The following is a 19,899-nucleotide window of genomic DNA, read 5'->3' as shown; positions in this document are numbered from 1 at the left end:
GTTTTACTATTTCCTTCATTTCTCCCTTTTTTATGGGTTTATTCTCTTGCTCTGATTCTAATGTCTCAAGTTTTATGTTTATCTCATTAAGTTTTTAAAATTTTCTAATACATATTTTTATGTTATAATACCTTTCCCTGTCAATACTAGTTTAATTTGTATCCTACAAATTTTAAAAGGTAGCTATTTTTCCGTTTGACGTGTTTTTAATTGCTATTTTCTCTTTGTTCCATGGGTGGTTTAATTTTAAAATTTATGGGGTTTTAAAGATATCTTTTTCACTTAACATGTATTTGTTGTATGTTGAGAATTATGATAGGAAGGGAGTGAAAGAGACCAGTTAGTTTACAAGGATAAGACTTGGACTGGAGAGAGAATGTGGGAGATGCAAAGAGAAGAGAAAATGTAACACCTGGAGAGTGAGTGACTCAAAAGATCAGGAGACCACACAAGATTTAAGAGATGCACACAACGCTTCAAATGAGGATAATTAGGGGAATAATGGAACACAGACAAAAATTGGATAAAAAAAAGAAATTATGATTTGATCAAACGGCTAGCACAGTGTTCAACTGGAAATGGCAAATAGGTAGCTGAAAATCTAAGATGGTGCTGAACAAGGGGTTGCAAGCTGAAATCTGATGTTAGTCATCTGTATGGGATAATAAGTCAGTAATAGGAAATGAGGGTAAGGGCAGAGACAAACATATTAAAAGTAGAACCCTTAGAAACATGCACATTTAAACAGCGAAAATATGTATATAAATAAGAGAACTGGCTATTTAGGTTTTTTAAAAGCCATAAGGCTGCCAGATTTCTAGAAAGAGAAAATACAATGAAAACTGCATCTGTATTATGTAGAAGGTGGTGCCATACAATACTAAGAGATCCAGAATGTAGCTTTCAATTTTGTTTCATTACTCAAAAGCATCTTGTATACTCACTAATCTCTACTTCAACATAATTTCAGCCAAAATGTAAATGTTCCTGCTAAACAGAATTCTACCACTACAGAGGGTGATTTCAGACTCTTCTGCCTAGTACTCAAGGAACAAAGATGTGAAATTCAAGATTCAAGGTGGTATACAAAAGCATTTTTCTTTTTGAATTCCATAACTTCTAAAAGATACTGTATGCACGTGGAAGCCTCAGCAAAAAAAAAAATCCAGAACTGGAAGTAAATGCAGGGACAATCTAGGGATGACAGTGGTGGCAAATTCAATGCGTGATGCAATGATCAGTGCATCACAGCGGATGGCAGGCAGTTACTTCCATGTTCCACACCCAGTGCTTATGCCAGGGGTCATTAACTCCCCGTTCCAGTGCACTGTAGATGCCAAACAAATACTGAACACAACAACAATAAATCTGAAAGCAGATTAAACTTGGCAAAGCAACTAAGGGTATTCCAAGAGCATTTTGAATTTTACATGTCTATTTGGTCATGTCATTTTTCTACATAATTTTAAGATATTATTTATTTAGAGGAAACGTAACTCATTTATTTTTGCTTCTGCTGCTAAGTCACTTCAGTTGTGTCCAACTCTGTGTGACCCCATAGATGGCAGCCCACCAGGCTCCCCCATCCCTGGGATTCTCCAGGCAAGAACACTGGAGTGGGTTGCCATTTCCTTCTCCAATGTATGAAAGTGAAAAGTGAAAGTGAAGTCGCTCAGTCGTGTCTGACTCTTAGCTACCCCATGGACTGCAGCCTACCAGGCTCCTCTGCCCATGGGATTTTCCAGGCAAGAGTAGGGTGCTATTGCCTTCTATAGCTTAGCAAAACTTAGCACCAGCCATTTGAGATACAAAAACTTTGACATTTTTCTTTTAACCTCATATGGAAATTTTTATTATACAAAATAAATCAAAAAACAATTCTGGAGCTTAAGTAGGCTCTGAAATTGTCTACATGTACATTTCTATTTTCAGTGTAGGAACTATAAAGGAAGAATATCAAATTTGAGACACTTAAATCAGACCTTCACACTGAAGATGATCGTTGAATTGTTGGAAATTTCAAGTCTTTTAGCCTATTTAATATGTTTTGATCACACCTAATTTTAAAGCATCTCATTAGTTTGGGTAAACTTATTTACCTCTGTGGGTATGAGTTACTAGATATACCTGCATCTGGGCTTCCCAGGTGGCTCAGTGGTAAAGAATCCGCCTGCCAATATAGGAGATTCAGGAGATGTGGGTTTGATTCCTGGGTCAGTAAGGTCCCCTGAAGAAGGACATGACAGCCCACTCCCATAGTCTTTGCCTGGGAAATCCCATAGACAGAGGAGCTTGGTGGGCTACAGTCCCAGCGGGTCGCAAAGAGTCAGACATGACCTAGAGACTAAATAACAACAACAATACCTGCATATACATCCAAAGATGGAGTATACACTATTTTGTCACTCTGAAGTACTGATACTATGTTGATTTATTCAACTGATATTTATCAAGCTCTTGTGATAAGTTGTTGGATGTTCATAGGTGAGAAAAGGGAAGATGGAAATAAGTAAAGAAAAATGACTATTTTAAAAGAAAATCTTTAGGAGGAAACCAACTTTTTGATAAGATTTTCAGGCAAGGCCCACTTACAGCTTAGAAAGAGCAAGTGGTACAGAGAAGCTGATTGAGAAGTGCAGGTCAGGTGAGGAAGCAAGACAGGTGAAGACTCCAAAGCAGACATGGCACCCCGCTGGAGGCTGGGAGGCTAAGGCACTTAGCACAGGGAGGCATCGCTGGAACACGATGAAGGCAGCCAAGCTGGCCGGGATGTGCATGGCCTCATAAACTGGTGAGAGGTTGGAATTTTATTTGAGAGAAATGGAAAGGCACTGAAGAATTCTATGTGACATCCTGAGACTGACTGACATGCCCACAAGATGCCTTCCCACTTCAGCAGGAAGACTGGATGAGAAGCAGGCAGAAGAGCAATTTCTTAGAAGGCTACTGAGATATCCTGAAATGACTGCAGCCTGGACCACGATGATGGCTTTGGAGATGCAAAGAGGTGGATGGGATGCTCACTGGAGGTAGAATCTACAGGACTAACAGATTAGACGTGGGGGAAGAGGGAAAGTTAGGGACCTAGAAAACGAGGGATTCCTGGGTTTCTTGCTTGATAACTGGGTGTAGGATGGATACCTTTACCAAAAATGATGGAAGTTTGGGAAAAGATAGGCTTCAGGTGAGAGAATCGAGAGTTCAGGAAGTACACAATAAACTTCAGAAGGCTAAAAGAGATACAAATTGCAAAGTTAAACTGTCAGTGGAACACAATAATCTGGAATAAAGAGAAGAACTAGGCTAGAAACATATTTGGGAAATGTTGGTAAAGAAACAGTTACTGCAGCATGAATGGATGAGATGCTATGGAGAGAATAGATACAGAAGAAAGAGGACTGAAGAATTCCTACACTTTTGGAACAGGCAGAGGACAAGAAATCGCTAGAGGCAGAAGAAGGAAGAAAACTAGGAGGCGGGACATCATGAAGTCAGAGAGAGGCGCAGCAAGGGGAGGGCCACCCACTCTGTAGAGTGCTGTGGAGATGGACTGGAGACCAGTGGCAATCTTGGCGGCACAGCAACAATTTTCTTGAGAACACAGACCTTGAAGTGGAGTGGGGTAACAACAATAGATCCACAAACACTCAGAATATCGAGAACAGAAGTTCAATAACAAAACAAGACTTGAGTCCAAATGCGGTCAGAATAGGAGTAGCAATCCTATAGTGTAGGAATGCAGAAGAACAACACAAATTTATTTGACACCTTCGAGGTTCTAGTCACTGAGTCACGTGGGTTTCTGCATGAGCCAGCTGTCTTGCCATACTACCCTGGGTGGGGAAAGGTTCTGGGAGAACCACCAGCCAGACATGGCCCAGACGCATCTGCCTACGATGGGCCTGGCATTGAATTTGGAACTGGGAGGCCTGGATTCTCTGAGCCTCTTGTCTGCCACTTATTAACCATGTGACCTTAGATCTCCATTTATCTGAGTCTGTTTCACTGTCTGTAAAATAGGCAGTTTAATCAGATGATAGTCACTGTCACTTCTAGCTTTGATTCTGTGGCATCGTACAGGCATCTAGGAATATGGAATTGGTAACCCTTGCGATTCATGGGGTCGCAAACAGTTGGACACGACTGAGCGACTGAACTGAACTGAACCCTTGCAAGAGCAATTTCAATGGAATAGTGGGGATGATGTGAACTGAAACGTGAATATATAAACCCTCAGAGAAACCCGGCTATGAAGGATCTTAAGGAAATGAAGGCAGATGGATACATGCTTCCAATATCATCAGGACACAACCCTTTGAGGTTCAGATGGGGCAGCACCTGACCAGGGAGCCAGGCTAGTGTCAACGAACTCCAAAAGAAGAACTAACATTTACTCAACATGTAGTAAAGGTCAGTAAGTCTGCAAGGTGCTTCATATGTGGAAAATGCTAGATATCCAGTGTTCTTCCTGCCTCAAATTCTCTCTGCAATTTATGGAATCATTGCAGGTACAAATTCATATGATTGATAGTCAATCTTTGAGAAGCAAATGGAAATGAATAGGTTTTCCTCCACCTCCCGTGTTTTATTCAAAACAAAGTCTCCACGGCAAATTTAGGTTAATACTCATAGAATTTTGGTACAAAGAGAACATTTTTCACAAATTCAGAAGTCATCACACAGAAGAAGTGGGAAATTTAAATTCAAGTCTTCTGTCTTCAATTCCAAATTTCTTCATCACATGACAGCTGCTTACTATTACCCTTCTTTAATTGTCACATACCATGTCTTTCATCTATTTCTTGGATTATATGGGTTTATATAGTACTTAGCCTTCTATAGATTATATCTAAATCCCTTCTAAATAGGTACTCTAGTCTGGAACAAATAATCGTCTTTTTCAGTCTTTGGAAGATGCATTCCAGTCTCTATCATTACCCGTTGTGACTGTAAGTCAGAGTCCAGAAAAATCTAACCTGGTTCTTGACAATATCTGGTATTCAGGTTTTATTATCTCCCAAGGTCTTCTTTTCTCTTCCGAAGCCTCAATCCTCAGCAAGAAGAAGAGAAGAAAATACCACCTACATTGCTAAGTCCTTTAATTCCAATCTAAGTCAATGAACATACACATGATACTTCTTTTTGTGATAAAATTTAGTCCTACATGGTATGCCTGCTTTTTGGCAAACTCTTATGTAATAGCTTCACCTTTACTTCTGCTGATAAAAATTTCCACAATATTCACAATGAGAAGTCAGAGAGGCTTAATTTGACTAAGAAAGAATGAGAACAAAGTAAAACTCTATGTCTTTCTCATCAATGCGTTTTTTTAGGCTCATTTTTGTAAAACTTTACATATCTTTAGATAATTTTCTATGTCAAGTCCAAATAATATGGTCTACTTACATTTTTTCATGGTGGAGAGTATCAGAAAGGAAGTAGGCACATAAAATTTTTATGACAAATAGCATAATAAAGAAAAACAGTAACAAGGGTGAACATGTTGAATAGATTAGTGTACTGTTAAGGCACAAAGAAAAAATGTACAACTGAATCTTAATATCTAGTCAATTAACGACACTGCTACAAGTTATTATTAATCAGATTTAATAAGAAGGTATTCTTTTGCATGGAGTCATTTTTAACCCTCAGTAGCTAGGTGCTTAAAAAACAGTATTGTAAGAATCAAAATTAAAAAGTACTTTTAAATGTATTATTCTATGTAAATGAAGGATATAGTTAAGCTTTATAATTATCATTAAGATTTTAGGTATAACTGAAGACTTGACCATCCCTTAAAGATAAATTTCCCTTGGAATTCCCTAGCAGTCCAGTAGTTAAGACTTCGCCTTCCACTGCAGGGCGTGCAGGTTCAATCTTGGTTGGGGAACCTAAGATCCCACATGCCTTTCAGCCAAAGAGTAAAAATGAATAAATATAAATAAATAAATTGGGCCAAGATATTTTAAAAATACTATTAAAAAAGGCAAATTTCCCAAATCAACTCTAACCAAATTAACAGGTAAAGACTATTAAAATGCCCTCCTTCATTTTTAAAATATTTCACCTCAAATGGTATTATGTTGCAGTTGATAAGTCATATTTGACTCTTTGTGACCCAATAAACTATAGCCCACCAGGCTCCTCTGTCCATGGAATTCTCTAGGCAAGAATACTGGAGTAGGTAGCCATTCCCTTCTCCAGGGGATCTTCCTGACCCAGGGATTGAACCTGAGTCTCCAGCACTGTAGGTAGATTCTTTATCGTCTAAGCCACCAGGGCATTTCCCTAAATGGTACAATACAGAGCAATTTAGAAATATCAGAAAATCTAAACCATGAACAGATAAAAAGAAACAGGCAAATTCCTTTCCAAAAACAATCTACTAAGAAATAAGAACTGAATTTTGCTTGACTTTAAATGCATACCACCACAATCATACATACACACACATATTAATTAATTTTAACCCCCTTTTAGGCACTATTTAAATTAAACCTGAATATAAAAACCCTTCTATATATGTAAAGCATAACAAAACAAAAGAGAGGAATAATTTTTTGAAAACATGCTTTTTTTTTAAAAAAAAGAATTCTGTTCAAAAGCATTTAAAAATAAAACATTTGGGAAAATCTGAATATGGACTTATATAAGATAGTACAGATTTATTTCATCTCTTTAGCTGATTCCATGGACAGAGGAACCTGGTCGATGTCAGTCCATGGGGTCACAAAGAGTCGGACATCACTGAGTACCTTTCACCTTTAGCTGATATCAATAATTTCTGGGCTAATGATACTGTGGTTAAGTAAAATGCCCTTATTCTTAGGAAATATGTTATCTACAATTTACTTCCATGTAGCTCAGATTAATTAAAAAAAAGGTTGCAAAGACAGAGAAAAATCTGACAAAATATTCCTATCTGGCAGATTTGTGACATGGATACACAAACACACACACACCTGTTCTTTGTGTTATTCCTTTAACTTTTCTCTAGGTTTAAACATGATGGATATAAAAAGTTGGGAAACATTTCAGTTCATATGATAACAACTAGCAATATTTCCTTGCAAAGAAATGATTTGATCCAACATGCGCGTCATGAACCATTATCAAAATGATGTCCTTCCAGTTTGAAAAGATTTCATTTCTTTAGAGGACAGAAAGGTGAGGATTTACTTGTGGAGGAGAGAGGGGAAAGCAACTTCAAAGTTGGGGAGTCCGCCTGTTCACACAGAGCCCACATCTGGGGAACAGGGGCTCTGTGTTCGTCTTCTCAGCTCTCCCCTACCAGCTGACTGATGGCTATCTGCGGGGAGCTGCAGGGGGCCTTGGAAAGGGGGTGAGTGCAGAGACAAGATAAGGAAAAGGCAGTGACCCCAGACTGAAGAGAGACGGGTCTCCCTGGGGTTTTCATTTTGGTTGGCTCTCCAGATACAGACAGGTAGGAACGGGGAGAGAGCTATTAGAAACCAGGTGATAAAGCAGAAAGAAATTATAATAAAACAAACCATCCTCGGCTCAGCTTCAAGGAAGGATGACTTACAAAACTATTTCACTGTAAATGAACTTGTTTTTCAACTGTGGAGGGGAGGAACACAAAATGACTCTTCAGCTAAGAAAATGTTCATTTTGAAACCCAAATCCAGAGAGTGAAGACTTGGGGAGAGAGCCTTTAAAACCAACGTGGAACATGTGGAGCTTAATAAATGGAGGGGCTCTTAAAAATTCCTGTTGTGAGAAAATATCTTCCTCACCACCCAGAAGACAAAGACAAACGGTGAGGGTTGACAACGCCATATTAAAAAGCCATCCCTACCCAATTTGTTATCCACAAATATACATATTCTTTTTAATTTACTCTAAGCCAGCATGTCGGCTCATAACATCTCGCTTTTATGTCATTATCCCTCAGCCATACACACAAGTCGGATCTGGGGATTTCAAGTCGTGGTGAAACTACACTGAGATTCCAGATCTCAGGTGGTGTTGGCATGAGAGCCGGTCTCTTCAGTCACAGAGAAGACAGTATCCTAGGGAGTCTGCAATTAGTCCTACTTTGCACCATTCAAGCCCAAACTGCTGCTTCCCAAGAAGCAAGCCATCCTTTTTAATGGCCAGGCGGAAGAACACCACTGCCTTTCGATCTAAAGCACCTCTCTGCATAAGCCAACGAATAAAGCTGAGGAAAGGGTAAACCTACAGCGGAAAGGGATGTTTGGGGAGGATAAAGGGCAAGCATCAGAAAAAGGCGAGTTACCTCATCCGATTGCGAGGGGCTGATTCTGGGCATGGGCGAGACTTGCGGCGTTTTCAACTGCGTGCTGTTGCTGTCGGGCACCAGCTCTCGGTGGACCGTTTGAATGTGGTTCTGGAGTTCACTTTCAGACTCAAACTTCACGTTGCAGCTGGAGCAGCGCGTCTTGGGGGCGCCGGCCTTGCCCTTGCCCTCCACGGCCCCCAGGTTCTCGGTCTGGCCCAGGCCCGGTCGACTGGAGCCGGGAGCGATGTTGACCCCGGGACTGGCGCTCTTACTGAGGTTCACGCAGCCGGCACACAGACCGTAGGGCAGGCCGTTGATGTCCAGTTTCACCAGATCTTGCTTGGAACGGAATTCTTTGAGACAGGACGCACACTTGTACAGTTTGGGGACGTGCGGGCCGCGGCCAGTGGCCTGGACCGTGGCCCCGTTGCCCGTCTTCTGCATGTGGAACGTCCCGTGGATTTTGAGCTCCAGGGTGGAGGTCACCGTCTGCATGCAAACCACGCAGCGGAACCCCGTCAGGGAGTTCCGCAGGTCGGGGTGCATCTGGCAATGCTCCAGGAACTCCTCCTCGCTCTGCAATGGCATCTTGCAGATGCGGCAGTTTCCTGTATCCAGGCTCTTACTGTGCGTGACCTTGTGTTCAGTCAAAGTCAAGAGCGAGGGGAAGCGCTCCCCACAGATGGGGCACATGTAATGTTTCACGGGGCCCAGGTGCGTCTGCATGTGCTCCCGGAGGCCGTTCTCCGAGAAGAAGGTCCGCGAGCACACGTTGCACTTGTAGTTCCCTTTGATGAGCTCGGCTTTCTTCTTGACGATGGCGCTCTCCCCCGGCCGGATGTTGTGGTCCCGGAGTTGGTGGTTCTGCAGGAGTGTCTCCATGGTGTAGGCCGCCCCGCAGATGTCGCAGCCGTACATGGGCTCTGAGGTGTCCACGTCCTCCTCGCTGCCGTCGTGGCTGTTGTGGGACTCCTGGCTGTTGGTCAGCAGGGTCTGCAACTCCACCTCCTCCTTCTGGCCCGGCTCCGAGGCCCCGTTGGCGCCACAGTTGGGCGTCTTGGTGTCGAACACGCAGTGCTTCTCCCGCAGGTGCTTCTCCAGCAGGATGATGGCATGGAAGGCCTTGCTGCAGAACTGGCAGTTGTACTTCTTGCTGTGCGTGGTGATGTGACACTGCAGCTCCACCTCGGTGCCGAAGGACTCGCCGCAGAAGATGCACTTGTGCACTTTGCCCTGGTTCTCCAGGTGGTTGTGCTTCACGTGCAGCTGCAGGTCTGTCTCGTTGCGGAAGTCCCAGTTGCAGGAGGTGCAGCGATATACTTTCTTCTCATTACTGTGCTTCACGGCCAGGTGGAGTTGGATGGAGACCTTGGAATCGAACACCTCCTGGCAGAGGGTGCAGCGGAAGAAGACGAAGGTGTGCATGTCCAGCAGGTGTTTCTGCAGGTCGTCCACCGACGTGAACTGCTTGTCACAGCTCTCGCAGATGTAGTACGTGGAGGTGATCATGAAATGAATGGTCACGTGCTTCAGCAGGGACTCTTGGTTGGGGAACTCCTTGTTGCACTGAGGACAGGTCAGTTTCGGGAGCACGGTGTCCAGGTGGGTCTTCAGGTGAGTCTGAAAGCCATCCAGGGACGTGTACTTAGCACCACACTGATTACAGATATATTCTCCAGCCTGCCTTGCAGGCGCCCCTCCTACCGCCTGCATCATCTTCAGAGATGTCTGCTCTATGGCCACAGGTGACAGGGGACTCAAGGCCCTGGATTTCTTCCCGTTGTGGATATAATTCAGGGCCAAGGGAATGTTTTTATGATTCTCTTTGATGTGCTTGTTCAGTTTAAGAACGCTGTTGAATATGGGGGAATTTGTACAATAGGAACAAGAATAGACTTCTACGACTGGCTCTTTCGGAGTCCCGAGCACTGGGGACCCAAATCGGGAGCCACTGAGGTCACAATGGACCTGTCTTATATGCTCTTCCAGCGAAGAGTCAGTGAGGAACCCCATGTAGCAGTGGGGACAGAAGAAAGCATTGCTGTCCTTTGCCGCGGGGTTCGCAAATCCGTGAGAACATCGGATGTGTTCCTGAAGGGTGTTGAGGTCGTTGACAACTTCAGAGCAGAAGTTGCACTGGTAGACTATGGCGGGCAAGGCAGAAACGATCAGACCTGGGTCCTGAGCTTCATGCACTTGCTTAAGATGTTCATTGAGGTTATAGAGGGAGGGCAGTACCTCCAAGCAGTACTGACAGATGTGGGCCTGCTCTGGCTTATCTAAATGCATAGTTTTCAGGTGAATCTGCAGAACCGCCAGACTGGAAAACAACTGCTTGTTGCAGTAAATACAGCTGTAGGTGACCTTCGCCTGTTTACTCGAGGGGACAGTCATGTCCGGGGTCTGCTGAGCGGCCCGCTTCCTCCCCCGACTCTTTGGGATGGGTGGGGCGGCTTCCACCATGGTCGAGCTGTCCACCGAGAGGTTGGAGTCCGGGGTCGTGCTGGACACGGAGGTGTAGCCCACGGTGACCAAGGAAGGGCTGTTGCTGTGGTTGCACGACTCCGGTTGCTGGTGACCGTCCATGTGGCTGTACAGCTCCTCGACGCTGTGGAAGCTCTCGGAACAGATGCTGCAGGAGTTCTTCTTCTCCCCGCCGTGCATCTGCTCCATGTGGTTCATCAGGGACGTCTCCTCCACGAAGAGCTCGTGGCAGTAGACACACTGGAGGGCCGCCCGGTCCTCGTTCGGGGAGCACTCGGGGTGGCACTCAGCGATGTGCTTTTGGAGGTCTTCTGGGAAGTCAAAGCCTTCCTCGCACTGACTGCACTTCTGAGTGTCCTTCATCTTCCAGTCCTCCATCCTGGAACCCGACTGGGAGCCGTCCTTGTTCCTCTCGTGGACCTGCATGTGCCCGTGTAAGGAACTAGAAGACAGGAACCCACGGCGACAAATGGCACATTTATATGGCTTGTTGGACGTGTGAGTCTTCAAGTGGATCTTCAGGTGATCACTTCTGGAGAAGGCGGCGTCGCACTCACTGCAGTGGTACTTCTTGTCCCCGGTGTGGAGTTTGATGTGGCGGTCTCGGCTCCGCTTGTGTTTGAACAGCCGGCTGCAGTAGGTGCACTTGAAAGGCAGCTTGTCGCTGTGACTCTGCTCATGGTGCTTTAGGTAGCTGAGACGGCTGAATGACTTGTCACAGAACTGGCACGGGTACGGGAGTCCGGGGCCACCTTCTTCCTCTCCAAAATCGCAACCTTCTCCGTGGCTGGGGGAAGTCTGGTCCTTGCTCGAAGGTGAGGAAGCTGGCCAGGAGCAAGTGGGGTCATCCTCTACATCCACTCCATCTGCAACGAGAAGATGGGAACTTTTCACTTTCCAGGTCGAGAGTTCAAGAACGAGTTTACTGTACTCTTTCAACAAGTACACAGGGCGGGGCCAACCCGAACCTTGTGAGGGGAAGAAAAGGAGGAGAGACTATTTGGATGGAACACTTTCAAATCTGAGCCCAAAGCTTTTCTTCTACGTTGACTTTTTGCTGGCTTGTAAAATATAAAACAATATTAAATAGTTCGATGTCTAAATTACCCCTTTATTACTTTTTATCATTCTTCCTTAGGAGCAAGGTATATATTATGCATTGACAATTTTATTAAAATGCAGATTTTAATATATTTAATGTTTCTTTTGTATTCATTCTAAAATGATTTGCATATTATGTGAGCAACTGAAGGACCAAATGAAAAGAGGAAATATTACAAGAATGATTTAAAATTAATGCAGTCAACCCAGATGTCTAATATTTAATAAAAAATTCCCTCTGCATTTTGCTTGTTTTTATAGGAAAAGGCAATTCTGCAGGCCAAAATCTTTTATGGGGTTCTTATTGATACAGACCTTATTGCATTCAGCAAAAAAATATTAAAAAGTAAGCACATGAAAGAAGACAGAAAACACAATAATAATTATGTCTTGTGTAATAAAAGACAACCAGGATTTCTTCAATAACTGTAAGATTCGAATAGCATAGACCAGAAAATGGATTATTAGATGTTAGAAGGGTATGACTAGATATTACATGTGGCTAGGATCAGCCAGGATCAAGAAAAAAAATGAGAGTTTCACAGGGTCAGAATGTAATAGTGTATTTTGTTTGGAAAGTTCAAGAGGTGGCCCGCCATTTCTTCCTTTTGCTAAAGCTTCAGCGGCATGAACTTCCTTAGCCAAACAGGACCTGTACTTTGAGGTGAGCGGAGACAAAGCAACTTGTGAAAAACTGGAAACAGGAAAAGTGATAAATGATTATGGTAAATGCTGAAAGATTTATGAGTAACAAAGAGAAGACAAACAAGCCTGAAAGCCAGATATAACCTTAGCGAGCTATCCATAAAGTAACTCTACCTTCTATTAGGTGGTTTTTTTTAACCATGTTTGCAGCAAGTGTACACTCTTACTTCTGTCACTTTCTTAACATCCAAGTGGAAAATGAGACGTCTTAAATAGACTGTGAAACCTCTTTCTGACTTTTCAAAACAATTCTAGTCTATCATTCATGATTAGAAGACATCGCAAAAGCTTTTCACTCTCCAAAGGAGCAAGACTTTTCATAAATGCCGACAAGTAAGGACCATGGAGTAGGGTTGGTGGAGATAGTGATTCTATTAGAATAGGTCTGGTTAAGAATCTTATTGAGGTATTCAAATAAGATGCTATTAGAATGCGATCAAATACATTTTAAAATCCTTCAAAGCTGAAGTTCACTAGCAAGCTATATTATTAACATAAAAGGAGAAACTGGCGAGCATTATGTAAACAAATTCCACGTCTGCTTTCTTTAAGGTAACAAGATTTTACTAGATTATCAACCTCTTGCTTATCCACAGGAAACAGATGAGGATCATTCCTTTCCTGCATCTAGAAACTGATGACAACACCATCTCACTATCAATGCCAGATGGCAACCATCTAACTCTGAGAAAACAACCAAACACCATTCCTGGATTCCTGCCCACTGCAACAAAGCTTCGCAATACAAGTTGAAAGCCACATGATTTTGCATCCTCATTTATATCCGTCTATAAGCCAACATGTTTCCAGCATAAGAAAGAGTTTGAGAATTGCTGGTGTGATTTCAATTTAAAGGTAAATACCTATAGAGAATATATGCAAGTAAACTTGTCAGCCAACATATAGAGAAACCATTTTGAAAAATTAAAAACAAAAACAACCTCAATGATGATTTAGCTTTTCCCTTAAAGAAAATAAGCCATCTATAGCTGGTAGCCCTAAAACAAAGTCTTGAAATATTTTTTCCTAATTAAAATTTTCTAATATTTTACACAATTTTTATATTATAAACTTATAATATTTATATAATATGTATATTATAAAAATTATAATATTTTATTAAATTTGGCTCAGCATTCTAGAAAGAAAATCTATCACTTTTCACACATTTATTATTTTGGCTTATATCCTATTGTTTCACTTAAAAATATTTTCAAACATATCATCTGTGTACAGTTGGGGAAAACAGTGAATCAGAAATTAGTCATGCATCTAGACTAAAAGAATAGAACTTAAGCTTGATAATTTAGCAAGTGAATCTATTATTAAATTGCAGATTGTGCCTCGGCATGATATATTATTATAACAACACACCAAGAATTACAGAGCAATAGACCATTATACACACGGTGCAATCCTTGACACCATGCTTAAATCAGGTTCTTGTCTGTGGCCATGCCTGATTATACCTATTACCTAACCATTCTCCTAAGCTTGTAAATTTCAAATACAGTCACGTGAGGTGAGGGTCAGGAGTTTTTACTCAAACCAAGATTCAAGGGAGCTAGAAACCTTCTCTTCACTCTCTCTCCTGTCCCTATTACTTGGTCTTGGCGAAAAGAGGTGATAATCACAGATGATGTATCTCTGTAACTGAGATACATGGAAATTGCCCTACCGGATTAACAGGCTGCAGAACGGAGGACATTGAGCAGAAGTAGAAAGTTTGAGTAGGGAATGCCACTTTAGAAGAATAAACAAAGGTTCCACAAAAAAGTTGATTTCTGTTTTAGAGTCAAAATTATAAAATGCTCATTTGCTAGGACTATAACTGAGCCTGTTTTCCTTGGGGTGCTCAAGGAACTCACTGAGGATACTCCCAGGGGTGTTAGTTCATGCTCTAAGGGTATCAGTATCGCCCCAGACTTTTGTATTAGTGGTGGTGTTGCCAATATTCTCTGAGGTCTACCTTAGTCTCTGCAAGCTACCCATTCCCATCACCTTAAGTTTTTTGGCATGCACAGCTCAAACAATGCTTACATGGCTACTACAGACCTAAACAATTTCAAGTTGTTTTTTTCATCTGGAAGAAACTATGGAGGATTCTTTCAATCCCCGTTACTGAGTCAACTTGAACTTTTTTTCCCTTCAGCACTCACTAAGTGCTACTAACAGGAATGTCTTTTTGTGTTATGGCAAGTTTTCTGCATTTCAATGTGAAGTACTTAACATGTCCACGTTAAATTTTAATTTTTGGAATCAATCACTTCACACTAGCTGACTCTCGGAGAGCTATACCTCTTACAACGGGAAGAAGGAAAGGGGAAAAAAATAAAGATACACAGATACAACTTTGCTGGAAACCAACTCCATGGCCTAAAAGTCTATTTAAAGATGCAAATGTGTGTGCACAGTTACTGCAGATGTTTTTCTACAGCAACTGTACTTGCTGAGTTTCAGCATTTCCATAAAGCACATTAAAACAAGTGTGTGAACACTCGGAGATGAAAGTCTCGAACACTCCTGAGATTTGCAGTGGAAAGGAGAGCCGCCTGACTTTTCTCCAAGCAGACAGGAATGCCCATGATTCAGCAGCCTGAGTAAATAAAAGAGGTCCTTATTTCCTAATTTTGCTGGCTGGCCACACTGCAGCAGCCTCTGTGCTCCTGCCAAAGGGGATACAGAACTGGAACTACACCCAGCCGCTGAAGGCCTGTCTTTGTTAGCCAGCCAGGCTTTCCCGACCATCTTCTGGCAACAAAACTGCCATATCCTGCAAGGAAGATCTCCATCTCGGGCTTGATGGTTCTCTAGTCTGCCTGAAAGGACAAAACAACAGATTTTGCTGGGTCTGCATCGGAGGAGGACAGCTGGAAACTCAGTTAGCGGCAGAGCCACACCTGTTCGGTCATATTTATGGGGGAAAGTGCTCACTAACAGAAAAGTGAAGTCATGCTAGAAGGAGGGCTTGCACAGGGAAAAAGACACCAGAGCAGGAAGTACTACCTCTCTGACATGAGCCATCGCCCCTCATGGACCAACCTGGAAGAAGAAAGCCAAGATTGGCTGTGATTTTATCCTGGCTGCTGGGGGACAGACAGACGAATACACCCCAGGAGGGGCTGCCTGGTAGCCAAATGGGGGGCTGATAATGTCTGTCTACAGCCTGTCACTATGGAAGAAAAATGCTGCTGAGGGTCCGGCTTTTCTTTCACCTTCAAGTCCAACCCAAGTAGTCAATAAAAAAAAGATCAAAGAAAGAGGAAGAGAAGATGTTCAGGAAGGTCTAGGGGGATGCTAAAGCTTTTTTTTTTTTTTTTTTAATTTTTTGCACTATCAAGCAGGTCTTAGTTGGGCTTCCCTGGTGGCTCAAAAGGTAAAGAATCCGCCTGCAATGTAGGAGAGGGTAAGTTACATGCTTCTGGAGGGCAGGGACCAAGTCTTTTAGAATGCTGACTCCAACTGTATGGGCAATCCTGAAATTATTAAGGAGAAAGACAAATAACAAAGTGGATTGACTCAATGTGTTAAAGAAGTTATCTGAGTCTCTGAAGTTATGGAAACTTCCAATACTTTTAGTTGTTTGTAGGGTTGGCCCCACAAGAAGCTGGCCTACTGATGTCCTTCGCTACCTGAGTTCATTCACTGTAACTACAGGGTTCTCGCCAAACCACCCTTCAGGGACTCAGTATCATGTGTGTGCAAGATTTCCTTAACAGAAACAGGATTTAGATCACCAGTTACTTTTCAAGTGTGGAAAAGAAGACTGAATACTGACAGCTCTGGTACCTCTGTTTTTGGAGGTCAATGACTCAGAATGAAAACTAAAAGTCAAGAGTCTGGAGTTTTATTTCTAGCTTCATAACGGACTTAGAGAGTGACCTGGCCAAGTCATTTAATCTGCCCCTACCTAGGTATTTCACCTGCAATATGAAGATAATAATTCTTGCTACTTACCCTCTGGGGTGTTACAAAGATTAGTGAATGTTTCTAGGGCACCTATCATTGCTGGAAGAAAAGGTGCATATGTAAACAAAAAGACTTATATGTGTTGCATGTATTAACGTTTTCACATGTAAGCTTCTTATATGTGCAGTATAAACATATTTTAGCATTTTCTTTTAACGGAACCACTGGAATATCAGCTTTAAGGACTGGCCCAAAGACTGTCTTAAGCATTCATAGCTTTATATTCAGTCATCAAGAAAATAAAATATAAATACTTGGTGATATCTAAAAGGTAATGAACCATAAATCCAAGCTGATTGTGTTAAATTATCATACATATGATATAATGTTGGGTCTTTACAGACAGATGACCTTGGAATGAGTATTTTGCTAGGTAATTCTGAAGCCAAGTATGGACTTTTGTAATCACCTCTTTTATCCTTAAAACACTAGCAGTACAATCATTGCTGGTTACTCACTCATGTCAGACTCTTTGCAAACCCCGTGGACTGGAGCGCACAAGGCTCGTCTGTCCATGGAATTCTCCAGGCAAGGATACTGGAGTAGGTAGTCATTCCCTTCTCCTTCTCCAGGAGATCTTTCCTACCCAGGGTTCAAATCCAGGTCTCCTGATTGCAGGCAGATTCTTTACTGTCAAAGCCAACAGCAAAGTCCCAATCATTGCATTATTTAACATCAAAATAAGTGCATTCAGTGGATGATTTTTTTTTAAGTGTAGGACAATAGGCGGAGAAGGCAATGGCACCCCACTCCAGTACTTTTGCCTAGAAAATCCCATGGACGGAGGAGCCTGGTAGGCTGCATGCAGTCAGTCCATGGGGTCGCTAGAGTCGGACACGACTGAGCGACTTCACTTTCACTTTTCACTTTCATGCATTGGAGAAGGAAATGGCAACCCACTCCAGTGTTCTTGCCTGGAGAATCCCAGGGACAGGGGAGCCTGGTGGGCTACCGTCTATAGGGTCGCACAGAGTCGGACACGACTGAAGTGACTTAGCAATAGCAGGACAATAGGTATAAACATGAGATCGAAACAATTTTCCAGGTTAATTCTTTCACTGACTGGAAAATGGTTCTTTCTTTATCCAGCTTGCTAGAGGGAGCAAACTTTTATGTTAGAGTTCATAGTCCTTTTTCCACTCCTTAACTTAAGACACCTTAAGACAAACTGAGAACCTTGAGGAAAATATACTGGGTACACAAAGGCTGAGAGAAGTTAGGTGCTATCAAGAGAGAACATATTTTGAAATGTGTGTTTAGTAGACACAGGTAACAAGGATATTTGTCCCGTTAACCCAGAGTCATCACAGTAACAACTCTGCATCATCATATTTAAAATCATCTAACCAAATTGCACAACACATTTTTAAAGCAATGATCTAAATTGCTGAAGGATATGGTCACTGTAAATAAACCATTATGCATTATTACACAATTGTTTCCTTTCATTCTCAACAGAAATGTCAACAGTTTTAGAAAAGCAGCCACTTTAGTAACATAACTATCATACTTTTGAAAAAAAAACCCACAGTCCTGCATTAAATTCACTCCTTTGTCATACAACTTATTTATCTACTTGAGAAGGAATACTCTCTTTACTGGGTGTTCAAAAGAGCAAAGTGAACCTTACAATTATGTACAGTTCACAGATGCTTTATAATTCTGTAATATCACACATTGTTCTGGAAGGACCAATTACATGCATTAACAGGCTATGAGGGAAAAGGGTGGTCAGTCATTAATGATAGCAAATTGCGGGAGCAGGCAATGGAGGAACACATTTTTTTAACACAGTCAAGATGAATTCCAGATATCAGAGCTCAGAGGCTATTTATTTTTCCTTTCAATACTCCCTTAAAAAAAAAAAGTTCACTGCTTAGGATGAGCCAATAGAAGAGATAAGAAGTTGTTATCACCCCACCTCAGCCCCTCCTTAGGTAATCCTGGTGTTTAGAGCCAAGCTGGCTCTTTCACCAGACACATTTCTATTACATGTGCAGAGAAGTACAAATGTTTTGCTTGCTGTTGCTTAAAGTTCACTTGAACAGACGGAGCTCAATGAATTCCATCTTCTACCGCCAAATTAAACAGAAAACAGTGCATTCTTAAGCAGTTCACACTTAACTCCACCTCTCAAATCAGAGGAAAAAGCTGACGTGAAACCAGTTAAAAAACACTCATCGTCTCTCTCACGGAAACCAAGACGTGTTTCTGAAGCCAGACAGAAGGAAAAGCGGTTTCTAGGGATGGGGGGCAGGGGGTATGCACGGCTTTGCTGCTCCCATCTTTTGGCTCACTTAAAGATATAGATAACTAATGATAAGCACCAAGCTCTTGGCGTTCAATAATTGGCAATCGTGTGCTACACATCTGCTTACAGTGCTGTGACAGTGAGCTTTCTACATCATTTAACGTATTTATCTCTCCTTTAATAATGACAGCCATCATCACAGTGAATTTCCCAAATCTGTTTTCTTTTTATCTCAACTATTTTGAGTTAGAAGGCGTTTTCATTACTTAGAAGTCTTGTATTTATGACCTCATACCACAAAGAATTTGAAGCACTTCTTCATTGCTTATTTCATTTACTCATTTGTTCAGCCAACATTTATGAAGCACCTACTATGTGTTTAGGTCTGATAACTAGCATATGAACTCTAGAAATTACTATGTTTTTAAAGTTTTTACTTGCTTGTCTATAACAAAATAAATAATAAAATTCTAGCCTTCCTCATAGTTAATATTCTTAGAATCAAACATGACATTGTATGAAATAGCTTTCTAAACTACTGCAATATAAAAATGTACTAAAATTACCACTGCTACTCTAAAAGCCATAGCTACCTTTACGTTATAACTGAAAAATGTGAAAACATTATAAAGGAATAAAAATTAACTAATTTAGTTGTTGCTTTTTTCCATATTGAGATTCTAAGAATTTTAAAGGACTTAAGGGACATCTTTGTTTAAAAATAAAAAAATAAACAAATATACCAAAACAAAATCTTCCAAATGCTAATAATAATTACCTTGAAAATCAATGTGCTTTAGCTCATTCTTTAATAGCTCCACACAGCAAGCTGTGATTAATTCATTAGTGGAGTAAAATTCCCATGATGGAATAGCTTGCATTCAAAATCCTGAAACCACATTCCACAGGTCTGACACCAGCCCAATATCTCACTATTTTACTTGCTGAGAAATTTCTTGAGGGTAAATTCTATTTTGCTTCAAAATCCTTTGCTCTAGGGTGAAATATACCTATAAAGCTTTGAAGATATAGCCACATCTTTTGACATATACTCAACAAATTTCTCAGTTACCATGTTAATCATTGTACCTGTAAGTTAATCTCTTCACTGAAGTAGAGGTAAAGT

At 41.6% G+C, this 19,899-nt stretch overlaps 1 protein-coding gene across 5 annotated transcripts in view; it reads right to left on the bottom strand.

Moving 5' to 3' along the window:
• ZNF521 (zinc finger protein 521) overlaps positions 1–19,899 on the bottom strand; it is a 312,082-nt gene that overhangs the window by 168,824 nt on the left and 123,359 nt on the right. For all 5 annotated transcript variants that reach the window (XM_027526356.1, XM_027526351.1, XM_027526355.1 and 2 more), the window contains one exon: positions 8,261–11,613. In XM_027526356.1, coding sequence (XP_027382157.1) covers positions 8,261–11,173 — 2,913 coding nt within the window. In that variant the 5' untranslated portion in view covers positions 11,174–11,613. The remainder of the gene's footprint in view (positions 1–8,260; positions 11,614–19,899) is intronic.

This window comes from Bos indicus x Bos taurus, chromosome 24 (assembly GCF_003369695.1).
Source record: "Bos indicus x Bos taurus breed Angus x Brahman F1 hybrid chromosome 24, Bos_hybrid_MaternalHap_v2.0, whole genome shotgun sequence".
Classification (NCBI taxonomy): Eukaryota; Metazoa; Chordata; class Mammalia; order Artiodactyla; family Bovidae; genus Bos; species Bos indicus x Bos taurus.
This window is presented reverse-complemented; position numbering and strand designations above follow the sequence as displayed.